Source organism: Coccomyxa subellipsoidea (genome assembly GCF_000258705.1).
Source record: "Coccomyxa subellipsoidea C-169, whole genome shotgun sequence".
NCBI lineage: Eukaryota > Viridiplantae > Chlorophyta > Trebouxiophyceae > Coccomyxaceae > Coccomyxa > Coccomyxa subellipsoidea.
Genome location: NW_005178033.1, coordinates 599084 through 625764, shown reverse-complemented (window position 1 = coordinate 625764; position 26681 = coordinate 599084). Strand labels below are relative to the sequence as shown.

Below are 26681 nucleotides of genomic sequence, written 5' to 3'. Positions count from 1 at the left end.
CAAACTTCAACTCCTTTCGCAAAATCTTGATACGGTCGTTTGATGCGAGTGCTAAGAGTGATAACCTTGGAGTGATCTCAAATTGCGGACGCGCTTTCTGTATGCCGTGACATCACGAGTCGTCCCAAATCGTTCAAATCCCTATCCGAGGGGCATTTCTAGCCAGCAGCTTGCAGAACAAAGCTTCGTCGAGAAGAGCCAAATTATGCACAAGATCGGCGGCAGGCACCATGACAGAAATTATCGGCCTGTCATGCCGCTTCCCCGAATCAAACGGGCCAGCGGAGTTCTGGACCAACCTAATAGACGGAACGGACATGCTGACCACTGACGATAGGCGATGGCCAATTGCGTTCCAGGGCCTCCCTCCCAGGTCTGGAAAGGCTCCTGGCTTCGACAAATTCGACGCGGCGTTCTTCTCAGTCCACGGCAAGCAGGCACAGGTTCGTGGATGCCTCACGGATGGCTGACATATAAAGAGGTCTTCTAGAAGATTTTGTGTAATGTTGATGCGGCACTTGAGTTAGATGGTGCAAGAAAAATCTAATTAGTACATGTGCACAGCAAGTCGGAATGCATAGAATAGTTTGGGGCGAGGCGGCGGAGGACGTCCTGGGCATGGCTTAAGTTTCGGTGTATGTCTGCGAATTTGATAAGCGAAAATAGTCGATGCATCTAAAAAATTCGTTTCCTGGAGACTCACTGTCCTTCTCTTCGACGAGTTTGCTGTTGCGTCAAGTAGTACAACGAAGCACAAGCGGCCGACTTTGACGATGTCATTGCGGTCGTCAATCTTGCTCAAAATGTGGTTACTGCTGCCCTTCGCGCAGGTTGTGTGTTTTGTAAGTCAATACAATTTATCTGTGGCAGGGCCTAAAGGTGAAAAGCTAAGTATTTGTTCCGCAGAAAATGGACCCTCAGCTACGCAAGCTCTTGGAGGTCGCGTACGAGGCCTGGGTGGACGCTGGTATAGACTTCCGCGCACTGCGAGGCAGTGAGAGAGTGGGAGTGTATGTGGGCAGCTGTGGGTCTGAGATTCACGCTCAATGGGTGGCGGACATCGACAGCATCACCGGCTACGAACAAGCGGGCTGTGCACGTTCCATGTTCGCCAACCGCCTATCCTGGTGGTTTGACTTCCACGGCCCCAGCAAGTGCATCGATACAGGTGTGAGCCCCAAAGATCTGCCATCAAATATCGTCTGTAGACCCTCATGCCCATACCTGCAGCACTGCCACAGCTGCACATCTGCACAGAAGGGGGAATTCTGAAGCAGGCACAGAGAAAACCAGCAACTTTGTCAGACTTTGAGCATGCCTTCTGTGTGCCAAAGACTTTGTAATGCAAGATGATGTCATATCAGCTGGAGTCTAAAAATGAATATTTTTTCTATGTGCAGCTTGCTCCTCCTCTCTGACGGCGTTCAACGACGCAATCAGCGATTTTGAGGCCGGCCGCATCGACTATGCCATGGTCGGCGGCACATCTGGAATCTTCAAGCCCCAGACATCCATCGCTTTCCAGCGGCTGCACATGCTGTCCCCAGATGTGAGCATGGCCCCTTCACCCTGCATCGAAGAAGCACCCCAGCTGTTGCTTGCTCAAGGTTCCGCATTTGGACCATCCTGCACATAGCTCTCACTTCGTTTTGCACTGGAAGGTTCCATCTGCTGCTTGAAATGATCACTGCATGCGAATAGAGCATGCTGCTTAACCAAGCCTGGATGTTGACGTGGGACAAGATAACCTTGCATTGCGGCCAAGGCAGAGCTGCCTCCGGTGGCTGACTCTGTGTCTCGGACTCAGCGCCCAGCATGACATCCAGTCACTTAGTCAGTCAGTGAGTTTACATCGCCTCCAAGGCTGGAGGCATGGCCTTATGCTGAATTGTTAAAGTTAGCGCCGAGCATGAGATGCATTAACAATCATTTGAAAAGATAGCTAAGTGCAACGAAGCTCAGAGGAGTGTCCTGCGCAGGGCACGTGCAAGTCCTTCGATGCATCGGCTAACGGCTATGCGCGCTCGGATGGGATTGCGGCTGTGGTACTACGGCGGCCGGGCCTGTCTGAGGCCCCTGTCTGGGCCCCGCGCCGCCCCTATGCGCGCGTGCTGGCCTGCGCGACCAACAATGACGGCCACACCAAGGAGGGAATTACATTCCCATCCGGGCCTGCCCAGAAGGCCCTGGCACAGCAGGTGCTCCACCTCACAATGCATGGTGTTATGGAATCTCAAGCAGTCAAGACTTGCATCTCTGTTCATCGCTTGCTGTGGGGCTGACTGCAAGTACACGGCAGGTTACTTCATGGGCACTGCACAGAACTGAGTCAGACTCTAAGGTTCATGCTGTGCATTGCAGCTTGTTTAGAGACTGCTCAGCACTCAACTCTCTTAGCTCTTTGGGGGAGCTTATAAATTTTAACTAAACAGACGCAGCTTGCATGTCTTTGCAGGAAGCTCATGCTGGCAAACAGGATATGATTCGCACAATTTTGTTGCATGCAGGTGTGCGCAAAGGCAGGGCTTGCACCATCGGCGGTGGGCTACATAGAGGCGCACGGCACAGGCACAGTTGCCGGAGACGGCCAGGAGCTTGGCGCGATTGAGGAGTGGTACGGCCGCGCCGGGGCCCGTACTCCTGACAATCCATTACTCATCGGCTCTGTCAAGTCCAACATGGGCCACTGCGAGGGCTGCTCCGGCCTGGCAGGTGCGCCCCCTGCAAGTGGTCTGCATTTCTATCCCATGTGGCAGAAGATTCCACTCTGAAAGTTCCAGAACTGCAAGCAAATTGTTGGCAGGCATTATCAGCACCGCTTGCTTGCAGACTCTTTCTCTTGGGTCTGCAAGTATTTGTTGCTGATGCCATAGCACTTTAAAAGCTGGGTCTGCATGCTTGGCCGAGGTACACTTCACTGAAAGCTGGGCTTGCCGCTTTGCAAATGTCCATGCAATTGCAACTGATCGGTCTGACGGCCTTCAGTGAGACTTGTCTGACAGAGAAGTCAGGTAACACTGTTGGGCGATGGGGTGCTCACAGCACATTGTCTGTGGTTGCAGGACTGATCAAAGTGCTGCTGTCATATGAGCACCGGACGCTGCCAGGCAACCTGCACTTCAAGGAGCCCAATCCCAGCAGCGCCGGCCTCAGGGATGGAATACTCAAAGTCATCACCGAGCCCACAGCATTTGAGGGGATAGCTGCCCTCTCAAACTTTGGTTTTGGAGGTACGTACTCCCCTCCTAATGTGCGTCTGCGCCCGCATGCTTGAGATTTTAATGAATGCCAGCCTGGATGCTACAACATTGCGGCTGCTTGTCTGCATTGTTGAGGTCTGAAATTGAACTTGAAAAATTAAGGAAGGGCTTCATGTGCAGGCACGAACGTCCACCTGCTGCTCCAGGGCGGTGGCTGGCATGAGCCGGTGGCAGCACCAGTTGCTGCTAGCGAGCAGAGCCGCGCAGCCACTGGCAAGGTCATTCCACTGGCCTGCCGCACCCAGGAGGGCATGGCCGAGGTGGTGAAGATCCTGCAGGGCCTGCCAGGTGATTCACCCTTTTGGTGGATGATCACCCAATTGAAGCAAGGTGGAAGCTGCTGATGGTGCTTCTTTGGAAATATTGGGGCTAAACATGCAGTGCAAAATTTCGCTGCGGTGGGCTCTTGATCAAAACAGTTGCAGACAGTCTCACATGCTGCGGCATAATTATCCAGTATTTCTGTGTCGGCAGTGAAAGCATCTTACATTCTCAGGTTTTCAAGACAACAGATATCTGTCCATCTCTTAAATGTGATGTGCAATCACACCGGCATTTTCCATTTGAAATTCAAATCTGCGCACAGGCGGCGAGGAGTCAGTGGTGGACCCGATGCGGTGCTGGGCCAACAGTTGTGGAGGGAGCATCGCGCGGCTGTCCATGAGAGGCACACTCATTGATGGCGAGCTGCGCTGCTGCCAGGCGCCCACATCCGCTCCGCCCGTCTGGTTCATCTTCACAGGTGTGCTCACGCCAAAAATCTGCATCAGAACAGAACACCAGCCTTCCCCATCCCATGCCGCCTTGCAGCAGCAGACTTCAAGCTCCGCCGAGAAGCCTGCTCTTGTGAGTCATGCAATGTTGCAAAGCAGTTGAGCGGATTCGTAGCAATTGTAAATTTCAACATCAATAAAGTGCACAATCCATCATACTCCTCATTGAGCAGGCAAATCCCATTTTCAAACTTACACGTGCTTGTTACAAGAGAGAAAGTGCTTGCTGGGATCTTCAAATCACTAAGGGTTGCACAAGAGCATACCAGGTAAAGAGAACAGATCAGCTTGAGAATAGAAATGGTGATGTGGCGCAGGCAATGGCAGCCAGTGGCCCAGGATGGCCGCGGATCTCATTCAACAAAACGCCACATTCAGGCGCAGCATCGAGGCCTGCGCTGCAGTAATTGCCCCGCTGGGTCTTGATTTGCTGGAAGCGCTCGATAGGGAGGACGGCTTTGTCAACAACTGCCTGGCTTCTGTTGGTCTTGCCTCTGTCCAGGTGAGTGCACAATTCCTGACACAGAGCTCACTCTCAGCTTATTGCCAAGTATGTTGCCTGCTGCTCAATGGGTCGGCCTGTAAGATGACTGCAACTTGAAAGGCTGATCCAGCAGTCAATAGTGCTGGGTAGTCAAAGAAAAACTGCTATGGAGAGGCTCTGCTGAGCTTGTGTAACTCTAAATGTTGACTAGGGCCACCTGCTGTTGGCAATAGCATCCTCTGGGACCTCAGTATGGCGGCATGAATTAAGTCATCAATAGTAAGCGGTGACATGGTCGTGCATATTAAATCGGAGCGGTCCTGGGGTGCAGGTGGGCTTGGTGGATGTGCTGCGAGAGGAGTATGGAATTATTCCCGGCGGTGTGGTGGGCCATTCTGCGGGCGAGACGGCGTGCGGTTACGGGGACGGCTGCTTCAGCCGCGAGCAAACCGTAATGGTCGCCTACCACCGCGGACGCATGTGCCCCGACCACGGCATCAGCGGCGGTATGCGATCTCTGAATCTCCCCGGTGTTCACACTGTGCTTTCTAAGAGAGAAAGGAACACAGACATCAGGGCATAGCAAGCGCTAGAGGGAGAAGAAAAGGCTGGCTCCCCTTGTAAATGCTGTGAATTGGGGCACCAGGCCTAGCTGACTCAGTTGGATTGGCTAAGCATTACCTCCTGCTGCCATACATAGTCTTGAGACTTCCTCGTGCTGTGACTGGACACAGCCGCGTTGTCTCACAAAGTAATACAAATGCAATAAACCTGATGCCAGCTGTTCAAAAAGCTGCTACCGTCAAATAGGAGCTGCAGACCTGCATCAGTGCAGGACGCATGCAAGATGAACAAATTCCATTTATGGAGTATGATTCAAGTTGCAGGCCTCATGGCAGCTGTGGGACTAGGCGCCGAGGTGGCGGAGGCGCGTCTGGCGGCGCATGGCAAGGACTCCTGCGTGATCGGCTGCGACAACTCCCCAATATGCACCACCCTCTCAGGTGGCTTTCCATTCCCCGTTCTCAGGGACTACTAACATCAATCCTCTTCAGTACCAACTGCCTCTCCAAGTTTCAGGCCCCACCTTGTCCGTCCTCCAGAAGCTCCCGTCGAGGTTCTTCCGGCCTTCAGCGTCCCAGTATGGGGCAGGCACATCTTGACACATTGATCTCCTGGCTTTTGGATACTGAGAATTTGGCTATTGTTGGTGCCTGCATCCCTACACCCTTCGGATGCACTCCTGCCTTCAGGGTTGTCACGCACAGGCAGGCAGGCAGAAACATTGAGGGCTGTCTCTGTGTTTCTGTGGCACGCAGGTCCGGAGGCGGACCTGAAGCCGCTGTTGGAGCAGCTGAAGGCGGATGGTGTATTTGTGCGAGAGCTGGACACGCGCGGCCTGGCATACCACTCCCCCATCCTGCAGCCACACCTGCCAGAGCTGCAGGCTGGTGCGCCCTCTTCTTGTATTTCTGCCGCAAATCAAAAGATAAAGGATTAGCCTGTCTGAACTAATGGCTCGAATTTTTTTTGTGCATTGAGGGTATTTTTTGTATTATAAAGGCAGTCTCAGTGGGTACAAGTAGAGCTGCAGGCTTGCGCTCTTTTGGATGATCTGGCCGCAGATCCCAGCAGAGTGAAGTGGATTAGGACAGGGTGCCTAAATGAGACTGGGGGCCAGGACCAGATACACCTGTTGCAAGACTGAGATTTGCCCTTAGTATCTATGACACTCAGGTGACACTCAGAATTTCAAGAACCCTTTTTGCAGCCTTTCTGACAGCTTGTGCTTCTACGGCGCTGTGCCGGCTGCCACAGGACTGGCCAGTGAAGGCATTTGACTGGAAGGAATGTCCAATTGTGTTTTTGCTGATGCGCCTGCAGCGCTGGAGGAGGTTGTGCCGGAGCCCAAGGAGCGCTCGGCCACGTGGCTGTCATCCTCCTATGCAGTGGACAATGACAGCACGGAGGCCCGCCTGTGCTCCGCAGCCTACCAGGTATCTCTTGCAAGAACCCACTGCATGACACTTAAATGCACACTGGCATGCCTGCCTTATGGGAGACATGATCCGCGCTTTTACACCAATCCAAGTGGCTGTTTTTGGCGGAAACTTTCCGCAACGTAATGGTCTTCATGAGTGCATGCGAGTGTGCACGGTGTTGCTGAAATCTGATTCTTTGAATGCTCGCGTGGACAGCTGTGCATGCGCATATTCCTGAGATAACCGCCTGAGCATGTTCTTCTAGTGCTGATCAGATGCTTCTGCTGGCGCAGACGCACAACTATGCGAGCCGTGTGCAGTTCCGGCAGGCATGCGGAAGAATTCCCAAGGGCGCAATCCTTCTGGAGATCGGCCCCCACGCGCTCATGCGGTCGTTCCTGCACCAGAACCGCGCTGATCTGCACTATGTGCCCGCCATGCGCAAGGGCAACAGCGCCGTGGAAACTCTCAAGGCGGCCGTCGCCGAGCTGTGGCGCAACGGCGTCTCCGTCAAGTGGCCTGTGGCCTGGCCGGCGCCCTCAGCCGCCCACGAGCGTGAGCCCCTTTCTGCTTTCCTCATCACCCCTCGGAAACTTGCAAACATGGGGCACTAACATTACAACTTATATCCAGCAACATGCATTGGCCCCTGTTGGAAGCCCCCGGAGTCCAGCCACTGCCAGGCTTAGCGACATGTGTTCGGTGCCCTTGAACGGGTTCTTACTCAACCCAGGGGAACATGGAGGGCACCTGCGAGTGGATTTATACTGTTCTATAATCAAAAGCTGGTCACAAATTTGGCGTCAAGGCAAGTTGTGAGGGGTGTGCTTGTCGCTGATGCAGTGCCGCGGGCGGTGCGAGAGGCCCTGGTGTCCTGGGACCATGCAGTTGATTATCCGCTGCCCACATTCAAAGACTGGACGGCTGCGCGCGGCTGCTCCGGCTTCATCAAGACTTACAAACTAGGCGGCGAGCACGCATTTCTGGCCGACCATATTGTGGACGGCCGCATCCTCATGCCTGTGCGCTCTTCTCCCACTTCCCGATTAGCTGAGCTGCTTTCAGAGGGTGTCGCCCAGTGCAAGCTTCAGCTTCATGTACACCCTGCTGACCAATGTGAATGGGGAAAAATGCTGACCAGTATCAGAGAATTGAGAAGGTCTGAAGCATCTCACTAGGAGGTTTGCAGGGTAACTATTGTCCATTTAGGAGAACCTGCTGAGCAATCCAATGTAACCCAGACCTATTTTGATTGATGTGTATGGCAAATGTTTGGCTGGCCTTACTGTGCAATGGGCGGGTTTGAGGGGCGTTCTGTTCTTGTATCAATTAAACAATTCACTATCAAGTATGGTGGATATTTGTCTTGTGTGCAGGCGACGTCATATCTGGTAGCAGCATGGGAGGCGCTGGCAACGCAGCAAGAGAAGGCCATGGCCGAGCTGCCGGTGGCGTTCGAGGATGTGTGTATCCTGCAAGCTGTGCAGGCGCAGCCGGGAGACAACATCACTCTCTCTGTGCTGCTGGACCGCAGCCACCGCTTCCAGGTGCCCTACCAGATTTCCTGTCAGAGGCATTCAAATAAAATTCTTTTCAATTGCCTTCAATTTTCGTGCTCACCCTGGCACAGATATTGACTGGCGCTGCTCGGCAGCACCACATGTCGCTTGCAGCAGCTTGCATTGTTGAAGTTGCACTGATATCCTCATAAGCAAGAAGTGTTCATCTTTGCTCTGCTCTGCTCTGCCGTTGGACATGCAACACTACAACATTGCCTTAAAGGTTCACCTACGGACCACCTTGATCTACCAACATGCTCAGCAAACACTGACATGCTCTGAGGCCTGGCAGGGGGAAACAACAGATGTTACCATAGCATGGGCTTTGTGATCGTGGAGGTCATCATGTCTCTGTGCAGGTGCTGCAAGAGACAGACGTCATCGCAGAAGGGTGCATCAAGCCGCACTCAGCACCCGCACCTGCCAAGCAGAATTGCACAGCAGCTGCAACCGCCGAGGCGCTGGCCAACATCGTCATGCCTGGAGGGGCCGAGGCAGCCGCTCCTGCCAAGACGTCCCTGCCGGAGGGCCGCATCCCCTGCCGGTATGACTGATATCCCAGCATGACAAATCAATCCCCGGGCACAATGACACAATAGATTGTATATCCACATCCATACCCCACCTTTCCAGTTTCCAACAAATAAGGTCAGGATTTTGTTCTGGTTGCTCAAAAGAAAGTGGTTGGTGGGCAGGTGGAGCAGCACAGGCAGAGCCTACAATGGTGGACTGGCCATACAAGACACTGGACACGATAGAGGCAGACACTTTCTACCTGGGTGTGGCAAGGTCTGGCATCCAGTATGGGCCCCACTTCAAGATGCTGCAGAAGCGTTGCATCGACGGCACGGCTGCTGTCCTCAGGTGCGCTCCTTTCCACCATCCCACGCTCATTCACACATATTTGCTCCCTAATTTCGAAGGCATTCAAAGATTGGGTAGATGCTGAATGGCAGCAATCATTCATACTACAGTATGCATGAAATTCCTCTGCTTGGTAGCTTGATGTCTATGAGTTTCAGCCAGTAGGCTCGCCGAGGCAGATTCCTTCCACCCTGGATCTCTACACATTCCCAGAGAGGTACACTCATGATAAGAAGAGCTCAGGTGAAGTGAGTAGCAGCGGCTGTGAGCATGACGCGTGTGATTCCCATGGATTGAAAATCGTTTAAAATGATAGCAATAACAGTGGTAATAAAGTGCGCTTTCTGGTGCGGATGCAGGTGGGACCAGTGCTTCATCCGGCTGCTGGATGGCATGCTGCAGGCAGGTGCGCTAGGGAATGCCACAGACACCACCCTGCGCATCCCCACCAAGATCCGCCACCTGGAAATCCTGGACCCCAGCCCAGCCATCCCCGCTGGCTCTCAAGGTGCCTTCATCCCCATCTCAAACTGTACAAGCATCCAGTACCACTTCTTGTTGAGGAAGCCCTGGTGATGCCTGGCGCTCAAGGTTTCGGTGGCAGGTTTTGCTGTCCAATTTCACCATGGTAAGGGTGTGTAGACCTGACAACATGACAGGCAGGGCGTCAAACTAGCATTTGTGCACCGGGGCTGAGTGTGTGGCTGTCTATTGCACAGTCATGATGGATTTGGATGCTTTCATTTACCACATGTCAAGAAGATACCAATTTCATTCCCGCAAGCTGAAAAACAATGATATTTTGCGGGGTTTTGACCGGTCAATACCTCGTATTTGCGCATCTACCAACAGGGTTCAGGGTTCAGTGTGTTGAAATGGGATGCATGGGGATGCATGCAGTCATGGTTGACGTGGACGCCCGGTTGGGCATCTGCCGCACGGTCATCTGCGAGGTGGCCGGGGTCGAGCTGTCTGCCGCCCCGCGCCGACCCGCCAGCTACAAGACATTGCTCAAGAAGACAGACTTCCTGCCCTACGGCGAGCACCCGGACAGGTTGTTCTTTCTTTCTCAAAGGGTCAATGTTAATGCCGCTGATATCCTTCTCGATTTCCAAAGGCTCCCTGTGTGACAGCTCACTTGCAGCACGAAGGTCTGTATGCTTTCAAAGTACTTGGCTGGCGGGGCCTGCCATCCTCGCCTGTTAATAAGTGGGCTCCAAGGTACCCCACCAATACCGTAGTCAGCACCATATTTCGGAAATTAGACACTTATTTTTCTTGAAAAGGGTCGATTAGCAAGACCCTAAAGTGCAAGATGAAAACCCTATAACGATATTTAGACCAGTCTTGGAAAGCTCTCGCCGAGGCCCACCCGTTGGTGATGAAGAAACATTTTTTCAAGGAAGGAAAGACTTTAAAAAAACAGGTCCAACCGGATTGCGCATTATGAGGGGTGCAAGATTTATGGTGCTGACTGCGGTGCTTCATATTCCGGTCACTCCTGCACCCAGAGTTATCAGGATGGTGAGAACTCTTCTTCCTGGACAGGGACACTGCGCGGCTAGCCTACTACAGGCAGATCCGCGGCTACCTCAGGCCCAAGGTCGAACCGGCCATTCTAGCACATGCCGCCACCTGTGCTAACGGCATGCCAGACCACCTGCGCAAGGTGAAGCTTCACCCCAGTATTACATGCAATGGAATTTTTATGCATGCGCAGCAGGCAAAGATTTTGATCCGACGTCTATTGCCTTCATTGGGGTTCTGTCTCAAGATGACTTGCAAAAGGTATCATTGAACCCCACAAGATGCATGATGCCCTCGCTCTTTTCAGAAAAATAATGGAACTGCACAGCAATGGCAGACACAGAAAGAGTACATAATCATGGTTTGATCAATTGTAATTCTTTGCACAGGTGTTGGCGCTGCTGGAAGATTTCAAGGAGCCAGCGCCTGACGGCGCTCAGCTGGAGGCGTTCCTATCGGCGCCCAGTCACCACCTGGCACGCCTCATCCGCGATCTTTTCTCTGAGGAGGCCTCCGCCGCCACCATGCAGGTCATCCTGTGTGACAAACCTCTTACTAATCACCCCTCATGGGACAGAAAGTGCACATGGCAGTGCCCATGGCAGGCATTGAAAGCTGCAGCAAACGCAAACTGGTGCTGAATTGACTTCCGCCTTTTTGTGGGAGAATTATCAGCATGCAGTCTGGCTGTTCTCCTTCCATCCTCATCTTGTGGGTCAGTCATTGATGTCTACCGATAGGGAACTATTTAGAAATGCACGGTCATCAAATATCGTTGGGGGACTTGCGGTGGCGCTGGCTTTAGCTGAGATAAGTGTGTGTTGGCGAGGGGCGGTATAATACTGAGCACCGTGCCCACGGTCGATTGGGTCTTGCTTGGATCTGGCGAGTCCAACAAGGGTAGATTTGTGGCAGCCTTTAATTGCAGCTAGTCTGCAGGACGTACCTTGCCTTTTGGCAGGAAAAGCATGTAATAATAATAATAACAATAATAAGTGTGTGTTGGTGTGCAGAGCCCAATTCAGGCAATCATGCAGCACGGGGAGCACAGTCAGCTGTACGCGCAGGACCCACTGATGCAGGGTTTCCACGCGCGCCACATCAACCACATGCTAGACATCGTGTGCGAGAACCAGGGCCAGGCCGGCTTCTCGGTGGCTGAGATCGGTGCTGGTACCGGTGGCTTCACCCGCCAGGTCAGCTTTGACTAGCTTGTCAGCTTTGACCAAAAACATTCTTATTTGACTTGCCGTTCATTGATTTGACTTGAAATGAGTCTGCCGCTGCAAAGGACTGCTGTTGTGCTCTGCTTCTATCGCTGTTGATGTCTCGAACTGCATTTTCATTCGCCTTTGTGCACGCATCATAGGCCATTGAAATGTGCAAGCGTGGTTGAGGCCTTCATTGGTGCACTGAACTTTGCAGGTCTTTGCTGAGCTCAATCAAAGCCCATTCTCAGAGCTGCGTGGTTACACTGCCACAGACATCACCCCTGGCTTTGGGCCCAATCTGCTGCAGATGATCAGCAACCCCAAGCTGGATTTCAAGGTACGCTCCCTTTCCTCTTCAGGCTGAATGATGCAGAGGGTATGCAGCCTTGCATATTTGACGCCAGTGCAACAAAGCATATGTTGAACATTAGTTTCTTGATCACTTATCTTGAGAATCTTTAGTTCTGAGGTCTGGCGGGAGCACGTGTGTGATGCATGCTGACCGCTGCATCATGCTTGCAGACATGGGACGTCAACAAGCCGGCACCTGCGTCGCTGGGAGGTCCCTTCAACCTAATCCTGGCATCAAACGCCCTCCACACCTGTGACAATATGGCAGGTGAGCAACCTGTCTTGCAGCTTTGTGCCTCGCTTAAAGCATGCCGTGTGCTCATGAATACGCCACCTTGCCTGCTCTTCACATGATTGCATTTGAAAATCGAGATTGAGATTGTGAAATGTGACAAATGCACATCTGAGTTTAATTCCCTTCCTTGTTCCATGTCGTTCTATTGTTGATCTGGCAGAACGATCTTGCTGACATTGCTAGTTTCGTCAATGAGTGTTTGTTGGCACGCTGGGTGCTAATGTTGAGAACCAGAGACAGATGTGGGATCAGCTCCCGATGGAACGTGAATCACTAAATGCAAGTCTTGGCGCGTGGCAGACGCGCTGGCAAACGTGCACGCATCTCTGGCGGACGGCGGCTTTGTGCTGCTGTACGAGACCACAGCAGCGTTCACCGCCTGTCTGTGGGGCTTGGACGAGCGAACCTGGAAGTTCACTGACGAGCGTGAGTACGGCCTCTGGATCGCCAAGCCGCGCTGGCACCGCCTCTGGGCCGAGGCCGGCTTCACCCAGATCACCGAGCACTGGTGCGAACCAGCCGAGTGGGCAACTTTTACAAGACTCTCAATGTTTTGCTCACAGACTGTTCTCATTTCACCTCAGTATTTTGCAGGCTGCAAATGTTCTGATGATGAACAGGCATGCTGCACACCCTTGACCTTGCAAGTATCGAGCTCAATTTTTTACCATCCCTCTCTATTATGTCATGTGATAGCTTTCAGGTGCATCTGGAAAAGAGGGCCCAAAAGAATGAATAACAGCTGAATGTGATTGAAAGTGAAGACTGACAGAGATCACAACACCCAGGCTGAGGCATGTGCGCGCAGGTGCCCGCATGAGTCGGGGGCGTTGTTTCTTTATCGCAAGCTGCCCAGCGTGCCGCACCCGCTGCTGTTTGCGGCGCCTCCCCTGGTGACCAGCCAACAAAAAATGGGTTGCTGGCTCCAGCGCTATAACAGCGTCCTAGCAGCTATCGACAAGCATGTGCCCAAAGAGGCTGCCCCTGCCGAGGGTGAGGAGGCAGCAGGTGGGCATCTCAACAAACTCTCCAGAGTTGCTGACATCTTGCAGAAATGACAGACCTGCACCGGGCGTGCATCAAATATGCAGTGGGTCTGCTCTGCAATATTTGGACACCGCAAGCATTCCTTACTCCCACTCTCCTCTGCAACAATGCCGCTGCAAGCGGGGCAACAACAGGACGAGCAGAGCGATTTGCTAATTATAGGCAGTGACTAAGCAACATGACATCACCGAGGTGTTATCACCCAACTGACTGCATGCAAACATGCCAGTGACCTGCGTGACATTGCCCATCTCAACTTCACGCATTGGCGCATGCTGCGTAGAGCCGGCAAAAGTGCGACGGCGGCTGTGGCTGCACGGCAACCTGCGCGACAGCCCCGGTGTGATAGGCCTCGGCCGATGCGCGCGGCTGGAAGCTCACGGCGACAACTTGCGCTGGATGCTGGATGCACATCACCCCTCCTCCGCTCCCACCTCCTGCACAGGTAATACATTTATGTCTATATGAATCAATTACCAATGCTCCGTGCTGATGCTGGCAAGAGGCAGGGTGCGGCCGCAGACCAGCTGCAGGTGAAGACTGCCACAATCGAACGAGTGTGACGTTGTTTGGGATTCGCATGGAGTTTGTTGGATTTCCAAGAGCGGTGTTTCATTGAAATGATCCAGGAAATGCTTTGGGCCTTCATGTATGGAGGTGATCAGGTGCCTTCACAAGCTTGACACTGCTGCAGCAAGTGCAGATGCAAAGTGAAAAGGGCTGCATGCTCACTGATACAGAGTTCATGTCCCAGGTCTCTCCGCTAAGGCCGGCCCCAAGCTAAGCGCGGAGCAGATGCTGGCAATTGCCGGCCGGCTAGACTTGGTTAACAATATGTTTGACAACGGCGTCCACGGATCCCTGCGCATCTCACTGGTAGAGGTGTGTTCTTAGGGCCATAACCCCAATGATCTAAATAGACTATATATCTAGACTATATCTCACTTAGATATAGAAACCCCTGGTCTAGTGGGCCTAGGGGTATGAGATTCTCTAGTGCTCTGAGAGTGCCTCAGGCCCGGTTGGTCTCAAGTAGTGTATTTACATCCATGATGACACTCACCTTCGCAATTGTGACAGCACTCTTGACGTCGATTTGGGGCTGCTCACCCCAAATTCAACAAGCTCCACAGCTGCTAGCGCTCCACATTCCTCGAATCATTTCCCCAATCTGATCAGTGCATGCTTGACTAGAGGAGTGCATGCAATGCAGCTGGATGAGTTGGAGAATGCAGCCGCGGCCGAGACAGCGCCAAAGATTGGGGTGCACCTGGACATTGCCTCTCCCGGAGACATCTCCTCGTTCATGTGGGCCCACAGCCAAGCACCACCGGCATGCCTGTTGCAATGCAACGTAGCATTTGGTGAGCAGCAGCTTTCGCTTTTTCAGCATTACTTGTTGTGCAAATAATTATGTTTTGGCCGGGCCGTCCCTTGTTGAGGTCAGCTGTCTAATAATAGAGATCAATCCCCACAAAAGGATGTAGTATAAGCAATACCAGGTTGTGGATGCTGCAGGTCGAAGTGTGTGCCATACATTTTGTGACCCATATGGTGGTGGTCAGTATTCAATTTGTCACAAGCTGCTTTTGCCCCGCGTAGGGGCCTTGAACTTCCGCGATGTGATGTTTGCCTATGGCAAGCTGAGCAAAGACCGCATGAGCCACGCGCACGGTGGCTACCAGATTGGCCTCGAGTTCTCCGGCAAGGTGATGACCCTCTGCACGTGGCTTCCCCGAGGCTATTGTGATGAGCAACCTCAGGCCTGTCTTGACCGCATGTGTATCTGGGCTGGAAAATCATTCAGTTAGCGTGCAGTCACTGAGGGCACATTTCAGGGATTGATTCAAACGCATTGAACCTTGACCCTAGAAGATGAGCGTGCCTTGTGCAGGACAAGGCGAGTGGCAAGAGGGTCATGGGAATGACGCCCCAGAACTCAATTGCAACAATGGTGGCCTCAAGGCCGCATGCGTTGTGGGACGTGCCGGACAGCTGGACCCTGGCGCAGGTGTTCCTTCAGATGCTATCTAATTTCATGACTAGAGCTTTTGGACGGGACGTTAACATTGTCCTGCAACCACCATTGCATGCAGGACAAAATCACATTCCTGTGAGATACGTTTCATGACGTTGATACTATGTGAGGAATTAATCCCTCAATGCTGATAAAAGCGAGGAAGAACACAGTCGGGGTTGGCGCAGGCCGCGACAGTGCCGGTGGCGTACGCGACGGCATACTACGCACTAGTCATCTGCGGACGGCTGCGGCCGCGCCACCGCGTGCTCATCCACTCTGCGGCCGGCGCCGTCGGCCTGGCCGCCACGCGCATCTGCCTCGCGCGGGGCTGCGAGGTGTGACATGATATTATGCCCTGCCGACCTGTGGGTTGCTTCCAAGTGTCGGGTGAAACTGAAGAGCACCAGTACTCCCTGGAACATTATGCTTTCTGCTAGCACTGTTTGAGGCAGGTGTGGAAAGTCTTCAAGACATCAAATTGATTTCATTCATGTTTCGAAGGTCTGTCCGTGTCTGCCATTAGGCAGTCAGCAACTCGCCTGGTTGGAAGCAAACTGCTGTGAAATCTCTGAGAAGTGTGTGTCTGAAGCACAGCCGAATTCGGTACGCGCCGGCTGCTGTAATGTTGAACATGACGGGTGCGGCGCAGGTGTTTGCGACGTGTGGATCTGTGGAGAAGCGCGCGTTCCTCCTGGAGGCGTTCCCTGCGCTGAGGGGGGACCGCATCGGCGACTCACGCTCGTGCGCGTTCGAGGAAGTAGTCATGCGCGAGACCGGCGCCGCCGGCGTGCACCTTGCTCTGAACTCCCTCGCCGGTGACAAACTGCAGGTGCATGTCATGGCTGACATCAGGGGTGCATGTGCATTGTGTATTCCTCTGGTTGTTAGTAGCCAGATGACCTCTAGATGGGGCGCCCTGTTACAGCATGCAGAGCAGGGATGCGTGAAAACGATTGTACCGGCCCGACTTGACCACAGCTCACCAGAGGTGCACTTGGACTGGGCTAAGTAATAGTAGAAGAAGAGGTTATCCCTTCTATTGTGCTCCCCTTGTTGACGATCAAGGGTGCCTGACACGATGTTGCATGCACGAACTATTGGGCCTTAGGGAAAGGTGGTAAAGGAGAGGTGACCTGGATGGAATAGGTCCCATGGGTCTTAAATGTGATTGGTGGAAGATATGCAGGAACAAGTATTCTTGGGAGGCAGGCCACAATCACATGCAGAAGAGCTATGGAATAAATTAAATTGCAATTTGCCTTGATTATGGCCGCATAATGCATCTACCAACTTTGATTATTGCAATTTGGCCTCTGGTTAGCGCTTGTACTGCACTTGTACTTATGATCAGAAATCTGCGCAGGCGACTGTCAGGTGTCTGGCGGACGGAGGGCGCCTGCTGGAGATTGGCAAGTATGACATTCTGCAGGGAACGCCCCTGAGCATGGCGCCCCTGATGCGCAACATTGCCTTCGAGGGCGTTGACCTGGACAGGATCGTCAATTGCCCCCACAACATTGCCAGGGTGGGCAGCATTTTTATTTTGATATTCGAGTTTGGCCCTGTGCTGTGAAGTCTGTTAGCCTGAGTTAGCCTGAGCTAGCTTCGCTTAAAGATATGTCTGCTACAGTATAGTATACAGCCACAGCTGGCCAGTGCCTATACCCCGTGTTTCTCATAGTTCAAATTTTTTTGTGTGCACACAATATGCACATCATAGATGGGCAGATAAGTCAGAATGGGGTATTGCATGCTGCTTGAAGCCTTGCAGGTGCGGCATGCGTGGTGTTATCTTGAGCACATGCAATGTTCAGGCGTGGGAGGTGCACGCTCTGCTGAAGGCAGGACTTGACAGCGGCGAGGTTGTGCCATTGCCGCTGAGCAAATTCTCACGCAGGGAGGCTGCCGATGCCTTCCGGTTCATGGCTGCTGGTGCGCTGTCACTTGCCACCTACCATGACAATTGCTGTGTCTTGAATATAAGCCTGACGGTTTGGTTGAGAAGAAAGAAAGGTGAGTATGAGAGCGTGATGGCATAGCATGGCATGTCTTGGGAAAGCGCCATGCCATCAGGAACTGGTGGATGTAAGAACATACTGTATAGATCCATCGGCGACCACGTAGCTAAGTGATCAGATCTGCTGTACATGACTTTCAAGGCATATGTGTTGTTTAATGCAGGTACCCACGTGGGCAAGGTGCTGATCCAGATGGGCGCCAAAGCCGATGCCGCGGAGGCTGCTGCCGAGAAGCCAGAATATTCAAAGTTAAGTTCGAACTTCATGTGGCCAGCGCGGCCCGCCAAGCCATGGGTGGAGCAGACTCCCGAGGCAGCAGAGGCCCTTGGGATGGCGCCTGCTGTTGCAGAGGAACCGGTTGCCAAGCCCGTCTTCTTCTGCAGGTGAGACGGGCTGTCTACAGTTAGTCGTTATGCTCTGATTCCAAAGTCATCTCTTAGAGTATTTGGATGTCGTGCTAGGCGCTTACTCTGACTACCGGGGTTGGGCTTCACGTCAGCCCTAATTTGACCGGAAGGGATGTCAATATATTGAATGACAGACTCTAGAAGATACGCAACTTTGTCATGTCTTTGGGTGCATTCACAGGCCTGACCGGTCGTACATCATCACGGGAGGACTGGGAGGTTTTGGGCTGGCGCTGGCGGCTTGGCTGGCCGACCGCGGCGCGTGCAACCTGCTGCTGACGTCCAAGCGTGGCATGCGCACCGGCGGCCAGCTCAGCATCGTGCGCATGCTGCGCAGCCGCGGTGTCCGGGTCAGCGTTCCCTCCCCTCCAATCATGTTTCTGCAACGAATTTCAGTAGGTACAAGTCTTGGGTGACATCATCTGCATGGCAGACAATTGAAGCTGGAGGCACTAGCTATTTAAAACAGTGCCAAGTGCACCTCTGCAAGGAATGTCATCCATCCTTATTTTGGTTCAGCTTTCATTGCTTTACAGATAACATGGCAAGGAGTAAGGGAGCTCTTTTTCTTGCTCCCTCATTGCAAAACAGCAGTGGAGCATGTTGCTTGCATCTGAGGCATGGCTGAATGCTGCAGGTGGAGGTGTCAAAGCTTGATGTGGCTGATCTGGGCGAGGCGCAGCAGATTATAGCGCTGGCAGAGGGCGTGGCACCCGTAGGAGGCATTTTCCACCTGGCCATGACCCTGCAGGACCGCTGGATGTCCAACCAGGTGCACTCCCTCACCATCCCACGCTCTTGCTCAAACTGCAATGCGGTTTTAGCCCTTTGCACGCAGGAAATATTGCTGCATGGCATGGCTAATATGGCGCCAGTTTCCCTCACGAGTACAGGGTGCCCTTGATTGACCTTATGAGGCATTGCCAACATGCCAGATTCCCTCATTAACCTGGAGGTCCCTTAGATTTGCCTTTAAAGGTCTGTGTGTGTCCCCAAGGGGGGTCCTAAGGGCTGTCAGATTTGGTATATGCTGAGATTGAGGGTGTGCTGCGCGCAGACGGGTGAGAGCTGGAACTTGGCTGTCATTCCCAAGGCGCATGGCGCGGTCAACCTGGACAGCGTGTCCCGGAGCCTGCCCCACCTGGAGCACTTTGTCATCTTCACATCTGTTGTCTCCTCCATCGGAAACGAAGGTGTGCCCAGACTCACCATGCACATCTGTGAAATATCTGAAATCGCTTTACGAATCGTGGCCAGAGACTGCGCCAGCAGCAGCGTCTGCGCACGTTCTGGTGAGGTGTTAACTTAGGGGTGATAATGTAAAGTAGGGCTTGAAGGTACCAAAATAGTGACTTAAAGTATTTCAGCAAACCATGCCCTGCGGTGGTATCAAGCAAGGTAGTAGGAGGGTGTGATGAGAGCGCAATGCGGCTGAGCACCGCTGCAATCTGATGTGTGCGCAGGTCAGGGCAATTACGGGTACGCCAACAGCGCGTGCGACATGCTGTGCATGTCCAGGCGGGCTGCGGGCTTGCCGGCTCTAGCACTGGCATGGGGCCCCGTCGACCACGTGGGATATGTGGCCGAAACTCTCAAGGTGCTTTTCTCCCTCACTCTCAGCCCAGCACCTCTCCGGCTGTAAATCTCACTTTAAGGAGCAATTTGTAGGCTGTAAACAATCTGTGATGGTTTAAATGTGCCTGGTAAGAACTACAGCCTGCTGGTTGGCGGCAGTGCACCTACTGTACTGCTAGAAACAATGCCATTTAATGTCATCTATGCTTGTGAATCTAAACACTTGACCGGCCCTCCTACTGCCACCTTGATGGATCCTGGAAATGGCCAGGCTCTTCCAGTGGTCCCCCAGGAGCTTCAAAATGGCTCACTGGTGACATCCTGGAGACTGATTACAACTTTGAATTTGTAAATCTGTAGGGCAGACTGGTGGGGCGGGTGTTTGAGTGGCTGCTGCCGCAGCCGGTGGATGACTGCCTGCGCGTGCTTGGCAGCTGCCTGCTGGGCGGCAGTCAAGTCGCGCCGATCATGTGCAGCACCGCGGAGACGCTTGGCTGCAGCTCTGCCACTTGCAAGGAGGACATTGTGAGCCCCTCTTTCCTCTTCAATTTTGTGATATATGGTTTCAGATTTTGTATGTGTGATCACTAACTTCAGCGCAATGCTCTCACTGTGACAGAATAGGCCGATAGGTCGATATCAATGAGGTGCATGATCAGGCGCTCAGCCATCGAAGGTGACACACTCAAGCATGCATTGTCACAGCAGCGCACCACACGCAATGTTTGCAGCGTGCTCGTCACGCTTAAAGCAGTGAATGCTCTTCTTCTGATGATTGTGTAAGGCTGTGCAGGACCTGGTAGAAGCTGTCCTGAGCCTGATGGGCCTCAAGGCGGGCACAGTCAGCGAGAATGACAGCCTGGCAGCTCTTGGGATCGACAGCATGCAGCTGGTGGAGGTGAGGGAGCTGGCCCTCACTCCTTGCCTTCTCCCTTGTCCTTCTGAACGTCTCTGTGTGCATGGATATGGCCATCTCTGTCATGCCGCAGCCGCCACTGCTTCTGAAAAATTTACCACCTTGTAATTATGGGCATTATTCCCGACGGATTTGGTGTTAGTAGGATGATACAGGTTTGCGGAGGCTGCAGGATCATGTGTTTGCAATATAGAGTATGTTCCAGTTTAGTGATGGATTGTCACATCCACAGCGTTGGGTGCGCAGGTGCGGGCAGTAGTGCAGAAGAAGCTGTGCCGACCGGTACCGCTGGAGTCCATCGGCACACTCACGGTGGCGGCCCTGCGCGAGCTGGCTTCGCAGGTCTGACAAATACTTTACAAACCACCCGCCAACGAATCACATGATCTGAACGGCAGACACTAGATAACCTGGTAAAAAGTATCAATGTTCACATGGCATCTACTCATGAAATGCCCCCTGTTGCTACAGGAGGCAGGGTGTAAGGGCGGCCGCTTGACGCCGCAGGCTGCAACTGCAGCAGCCGACGAGGGCTGTGTACTCGAAGAAAGGGCTATTGCCCGGCAGGCGCTGAACGCAGCTCAAGAGGACAAACCGGTTGCTGTGAAGGCGCACAGCGCTGTGGCAATCCAACAAGGGACAGAGGCTGCTTGCAAGAGCAGTGTGGTGGCGCAAGCTTCGGCCGCAGCCACCAAGAAGGTGCCTTGCATTTCCTGTGCCACTCTTTCCTGACGCTTCTCAATTTTGAATTTGAATTTGAGGAGTTGAAAATTGGATGATGCACATGCTTGCGATGATGTTCACGTGCAGATAAATCTCGCAACATGGTTGCCATGTAGCAAGGCAGATGTGACCCTTGCTTGCTTCATGTGTAGTGACGGCCGGGCTCAATGCATTTAAATACGTTGAACTCAACCCTGGTCCGATTTGTTACAGGGCGGTGATGGAGCGGGCGAAAATCCAATCACTGCCTGGACATTGAGGCAGAAGAAGCCGGCTGCAAAGCAGGCAGCGGTGCCGGACAAGCATGCAGCACTGGCCACAGCTGTAGCAGTGCCGGCCAGTTGAAACTTGTCTGCAAAGGTAGCAGGCATGGCTTGCACACCACTTTTCAGTCCGCCCAGTACCATTTGATGCCAACAATGAGCAGGCGCCAGAATTTGACCCTGCCCAAATCAAAATCGGAACGCAGAGAGCAGATGCTGGGGAGCAGAACTCCGTGCGAAGTTGGCCATTGATAAAGTACTTCAACGGTAAAACAGTGCAACCAATACTCAACTGAGATCTCCGTAGCAGTGTGCTGAAACATCACCTGCCACAGCAGTGGCAGCAACAGTACAACAAATGGGCCCACAGCCGCAACTTCAAGGTAGGAATCCCAACGCGACAATACGCCATACTGCAACTTACAAGCGCTGCTCTGATCTCGCAAAGGAGTCCGCGCGAGCGCCTCTGAATCCACCAATAACAGCTTAGAGCTCAGGCTGTCACACAAGGCTGTCCTTGAGTTTCTCATACCACTCCACGTTCGCCTTTTTCTGCTCGTCGTCTGGGAATTTCTTGAGCAGCTTGTGGGCTGCATCCAAGCCCACATCATATGCATCCGAGAAGTCCTTCGCCACATACCAGGCAGTGATTGCCAGCTGTTCCTTCGCCTCGTACTCGTACACCGAGATGTCTGCAAACAGCGTGTCCTGCACGGAGACAGAGGCAACTGTCACAGCTCAGGCGACCCAACAAATTCATCGATATAGAACCAAGAATATGACAGCCCTGCAATGCTAGTCCATCCCCTGACAGGCTTGCATGCAAAGCCAGAGCCCAGGAATAAGCACTTCACATCAGGTGGCCAACACGGATACAGCAGGCTGTCACTGCAGATTTCAGCAGCAAGGCTAAGGAAATTCAAGGATGTGAGCAACTCTGGCTTTGAAATTAGTTCCACAAGCTGTCATTTAGCAAGGCTTGCTAGATTTAGACACAGAAGAGCACACCCCGCCAGGGAAGGGCATCTCGGCCGCCTGGTGCGCGTAGTCGAAGGCGGAGACCTGTTGCTGCATACGGCACACCACGGGGTCGACATCCCGATGGCACCACCTGCAAACAATATGCTTACTCAATCCATGACATGCCAATCACTACACTCGACTCACCCACCCAGGCCGATGCTCAGGGCTTTGGCACGCCAATCCAAAGAGCCCAAACACAGCTCCTGTCAGTGACCCACGGATACACACCCTTTCGCCACACATATACACACCCACTTGATGCTCTCGGTGTTGGTCAAGGTCTCCTCAGCCCCTTGTGACCCTGGCAGAGTCTTTATAAAGGCAGAGCAAAAGATGTTAGCGCAGAGAAGGTTAGCGCAGTAACAGAGAGTCAGAGGCACACTTGTCACGCATCCACTCGCTATGGCGAGACAGCTGCATCAGTGGCTCTGCGCGCTTTGGGTACAGCGCAAGCGCAGCCAGCAAGTCAGGGACAGGGTCCACTGAAGTGTCGTTAGCCGGGTCCATCCCCGGGTCGGCCGCCAGAAGCCGCATCATCATCTTGGCCTGCGCGCATGCGACAGCAGGGTCACTGAGCCATCGTTGCGTAGATCAGGTGTCTTTGAACGGATGGAATTTCTGCATGCATACTTATAGATATATATATATATATATATGTATTCGAGACCTGATAAACCGTGACCAATACACTGCAGGGATGACTCGACAGGGTAAAGAACAAAATGGAAATTCTGCTTTACAGGTGCTTGATGTTGCGCATGTAGACTCACTCAAGTGCTCCCAGTACCGTTCTCTCTGCTTGCAAGTGTCTAGTCCTCCCTTTGCTGTTGTTGGCACACATGCAATCTCTCGAAGCGAATGAAACAGATTAAAACGGAGAAAGATCAAGACAGGACTGTGAATGGGGCCCGCACCCGGCGCAGGTGGGACTCGAAGACTTCCTGGAGCCAGCCGCGCATGTCGATGCGTTTCTGGTAGGTCGCCAGCGCCTGCTCGGTCTCACCGATAAGCTGGTACGTCTGGCCCAGGTAGAATACAATGCGCGTGTCCTCCGGGTGCTTCTCATGCTCCTTTGTCAGCAGCGGCAGGTCCAGCTGCGCATGCATGCCATTTGTACTTGTCAGCTGTCACATGAAAGATTCTAATCACCTCAGTCTGCTGCCGATATCAAGATGTTGGCAGAACAGGCCTTCATCTTTGTTCTTGCTCACGGATTTTGCAGCAGGACTGGGAGATAGTGGTCACATGGCAGGCTTGGGAAAGCCAAGCATGGGCAGAAGAGGGAATATCGGGTATTGCGCAGGGGAGAAGATGCCAAGGAGCAAGTTTGGGGCAAGTGGCTCACGTTCTTCCAGCGCTCGGAAGACTTGCTGTGGGTGATGGGCAGCGCTTCAATAATGACATCCCTTATCTGGATTACATCATCGATCCTGCCCACGTTCAGATACTCCAGCCCACTGTGCCCCGGCACCTGTGAAAGAGCACCCAGAATTTCATCAAACATTCAATGCAGTACAGTACATATCTTTATCGACGTTGCCACACAGAAAAGGTAAAACATCAAGGCTGGTTCTCAGTCAGGTACAAGCGACTTGCAAGACATACGGCCAAAACACAGCGCAAAAAGGTGCATCCAGACTGCAAATGACTACGGCAATGATAAAGAAATACAGCTGAGGGGTGTGCCTTGTCAGCATGGGGCTCCCTACCTCGTGCACAGGGTACTTGTAAAGCCAGCCGCCGGGCAATCCCAGTCCAGGCGTAGGGAACACACGGTTTGAGAAAAATCCCATATCTCCCATCTTGAACCACACCTGCCACACAAGCAATCCAGCATCAGCATCACTTTCAATGGAAGGGAAACAGGTAATTTGGCAATCTCCAGCGCACATCCTCGTGCATGTGCATCTGTCAGCTATGCCAGCGCAGCATAGAAGCCACGTGTAACACGAGGCAATGTTACTTTCAGGACATTCTGGGGAAAGCTGGACCACTGTGATCTTTTTTTTGAGTTCTGAAGAGCAGATAAATAAAGGAAGAGCATTTGAGGCCGACCTTGACGCCCTTCATGCATTCCGGGATGCTGCGCTCGCGGCACTCGGTGACCATTCGGTGCGCCATGTTCCGCAGCCGCCACGCGTCCACCACCGCAAAGTCAGCGTCCAGCATGAACGCGTACGCCGTCTTCTGGCCATGCGCCTGTGCGCAACAGCACAAATTGCAAGTCAGCCTATGCGCCCACCTGCTGAAAATACTGCGCTGACAAGCACCGGAGCAATGTGGCCTCCGCATGCTGCAACCCTGTGCACACAGCCAGAGAAGCAAGCAAGGAAGCTACTGAAGCTACTGAACATGAATATTGGTGAGAGTGCAAACATGCCAATGCTGTTGCCGGGATACTGGGCCTGTCTTCAAGCAGGATATGGGCACATTGCAACCCAGGCTGCGCAGGGCACCTTGAGGGCGTAGTTTCTGGTGGTGGAGAAATCTACGAAGGGCTCCGAGAGCAGCTGTCCCGGCACGTCGGCCATGATCTTGCTAATGGTGTCCTGTGTGCCATCCGTGGAGCCTGTGTCAACAATTGTCCAGTAGTCGATGTCGTGCTTCACACTCTCCAGCGTTGCCGCGATCGTCGCGTTTTCATTCTTCAGGATCATGACTAAGCCCAGCAGCGGCGGCTCCCCGGAAGCCGCCGTTGGCCACGCCCATGCCGGGGCAGCTGCCGGGCAGCTTCCCCCTTCCTCCCTCTCCTCGCCGCCATCTTCGCCGCCCTTGCTGCCGCACGCCTCCTCGCTCACCTGGATCATGACAAGATTCCCTCATGCATTGTGCATAAGTGAGATGCAGATATATCCTTCTCCTCTCAATCTCGTCCGTCTGCATAAGCTCCCATCTGCCCTTCAATGGATCTCCCCTCTCTTGCAAAACACAGACATTAAAGTCTCATAGCTCAAGGTATTTTTTGCTGTAACCTGCTGGTGCTCCAATGAAGACAGAACGGACCCCTTCCTTCCTGGGCAGGGCAATCACTGGCACAGCACGGCACTGACGAAATGCCTTGCTATTCCTCTTGCAGACGACGTTTCCCACAGTGGCGAGGCGCTGGTGTCACCTGCAGGGTATTGCGTGGGGTTGTTCGCTCTGAATTGGTCAACGCTTTCTCTAGGGCCGTCTCCAGAGCGGCATAGGCAGGCGCCAATTTGGTCTTCACCCGCGCAAGGGGCAGCACCAGCCGCTCCACATCTTCCAAGTAGGGGAATCTGCCCAAATGCAAGTACCTTCAAATGTACATGCGTGATGTCCCAGCCTTGCAGTTCTATTTTGCAGGTAGTATGTGTAGATCGCAGCACTAAGGCACTTCCCTTATCCTTGCTGACAGGTTCCTTGTTCACCATCCTTGAATGGTGCCATGCATACAGGCCCAGAAGGGAAAAAGAGCTTGAAGGCCCCCATGCTGGTTGATATCTGATGGTCAAACATGTGCTGAGATGCAAGAATGGTAAGTTGGCAGGCACATGCTTTGGTTCATTGCTGAGGGAGGGTCGCGCATGCACCTCTCTGCGTCGGTGGCGTTGGCAAAGACGAGGATGCTGGGCCGCTCCCTGTGCACCTCAAAGGTGCTGTCTGTTGCATTTTGGCTGTCAGGGAAGAAGCGCACGACGGGTGTATCCACTCGGGCCGCCCAGTCCGCCACTGCACAGCAGCCAAGGTCCCTCAAGCAGCATGATCCCAAACGAGGGTTTGTTGGCGCCTTGCCTTGGCCAGCTCGCATTGAGGTGTGATTGCTTGCCACCACCCAGGCATGTACTTGTCCTTGCTATCTCATGATATTTGCTGCAGAGTTATCAGCAAAAGAAGGTCGTGTGAGGCTCAGGACAGGCAGAGGTAAGGAATTGTTGATTGCTTTTCAAGGCAGGCTTGCTCACCAGTGTGGGCTGAGATCCCGCTCGCCAGAATGGCATCATACTTGGGGGTGACCAAGTCGTCCTCAGTAACCAGCGCGCGCCAGTCTGTGCCGGGTATGTTGACTGATTTCACTTCCACCTGGTGATCTCGCCTCTCCAAAGACTTGGCCACGTCTCTCATGTCATGGTAGCCAGCGGGGAATGTCTCCCTCAGCTTCATGACGACAGCCAATTTGTATCCCATGCAGAGGCTGGCATGCTGAGCCAGGCAAACTATAGCCAGTAGGATCCATCGTTGAGAGCTCGCCTGCCCCAATGACCTGGTCATGGCTTCCTGTGCAGGCATCAGCAGACCTGGTGGCATATGAATCCAAGAAACTGGACTGTGTTTGTAGAAAGTGGCGCCTGTACCTGTTGGTATTTGGTAATTCGTTCGATATCTCGTGCTCATGCAGCTGACAGGCTAAGGAACAGAGAC

The 26681-nt window shown here is 53.1% G+C and overlaps 2 protein-coding genes across 2 annotated transcripts; one reads left to right on the top strand and one right to left on the bottom strand.

Annotated features, from left to right (window-relative positions):
* Positions 1-230: 230 nt before the first annotated feature.
* On the top strand, positions 231-20637 carry COCSUDRAFT_42572 (ketoacyl-synt-domain-containing protein; the record flags this gene model as incomplete). The annotated part of the gene is made up of 44 exons (XM_005646690.1): positions 231-443; positions 907-1168; positions 1401-1549; positions 1980-2198; positions 2508-2712; positions 3063-3230; positions 3381-3548; positions 3847-4002; positions 4351-4535; positions 4849-5023; positions 5405-5521; positions 5837-5968; positions 6402-6514; positions 6793-7054; positions 7343-7521; positions 7876-8046; positions 8418-8602; positions 8848-8922; positions 9282-9430; positions 9823-9976; positions 10471-10591; positions 10839-10979; positions 11463-11645; positions 11875-11997; positions 12183-12279; positions 12607-12814; positions 13115-13314; positions 13637-13798; positions 14108-14235; positions 14567-14717; positions 14956-15062; positions 15248-15364; positions 15559-15708; positions 16023-16202; positions 16737-16898; positions 17188-17305; positions 17555-17774; positions 17980-18148; positions 18436-18570; positions 18856-18991; positions 19262-19395; positions 19734-19898; positions 20167-20271; positions 20536-20637. The coding sequence occupies 44 exons, from the start codon at positions 231-233 to the stop codon at positions 20635-20637; spliced, it is 6951 nt and encodes a 2316-aa protein (XP_005646747.1).
* A 1139-nt stretch (positions 20638-21776) lies between these two features.
* COCSUDRAFT_42571 (hypothetical protein) lies at positions 21777-26423 on the bottom strand (the record flags this gene model as incomplete). The annotated part of the gene is made up of 11 exons (XM_005646689.1): positions 21777-21983; positions 22284-22386; positions 22681-22844; positions 23213-23392; positions 23644-23769; positions 24008-24112; positions 24354-24497; positions 24755-25096; positions 25411-25558; positions 25853-25991; positions 26225-26423. 11 exons carry the CDS (start codon positions 26421-26423, stop codon positions 21777-21779), a joined length of 1857 nt encoding a protein of 618 aa, XP_005646746.1.
* Between the last annotated feature and the right edge of the window lie 258 nt (positions 26424-26681).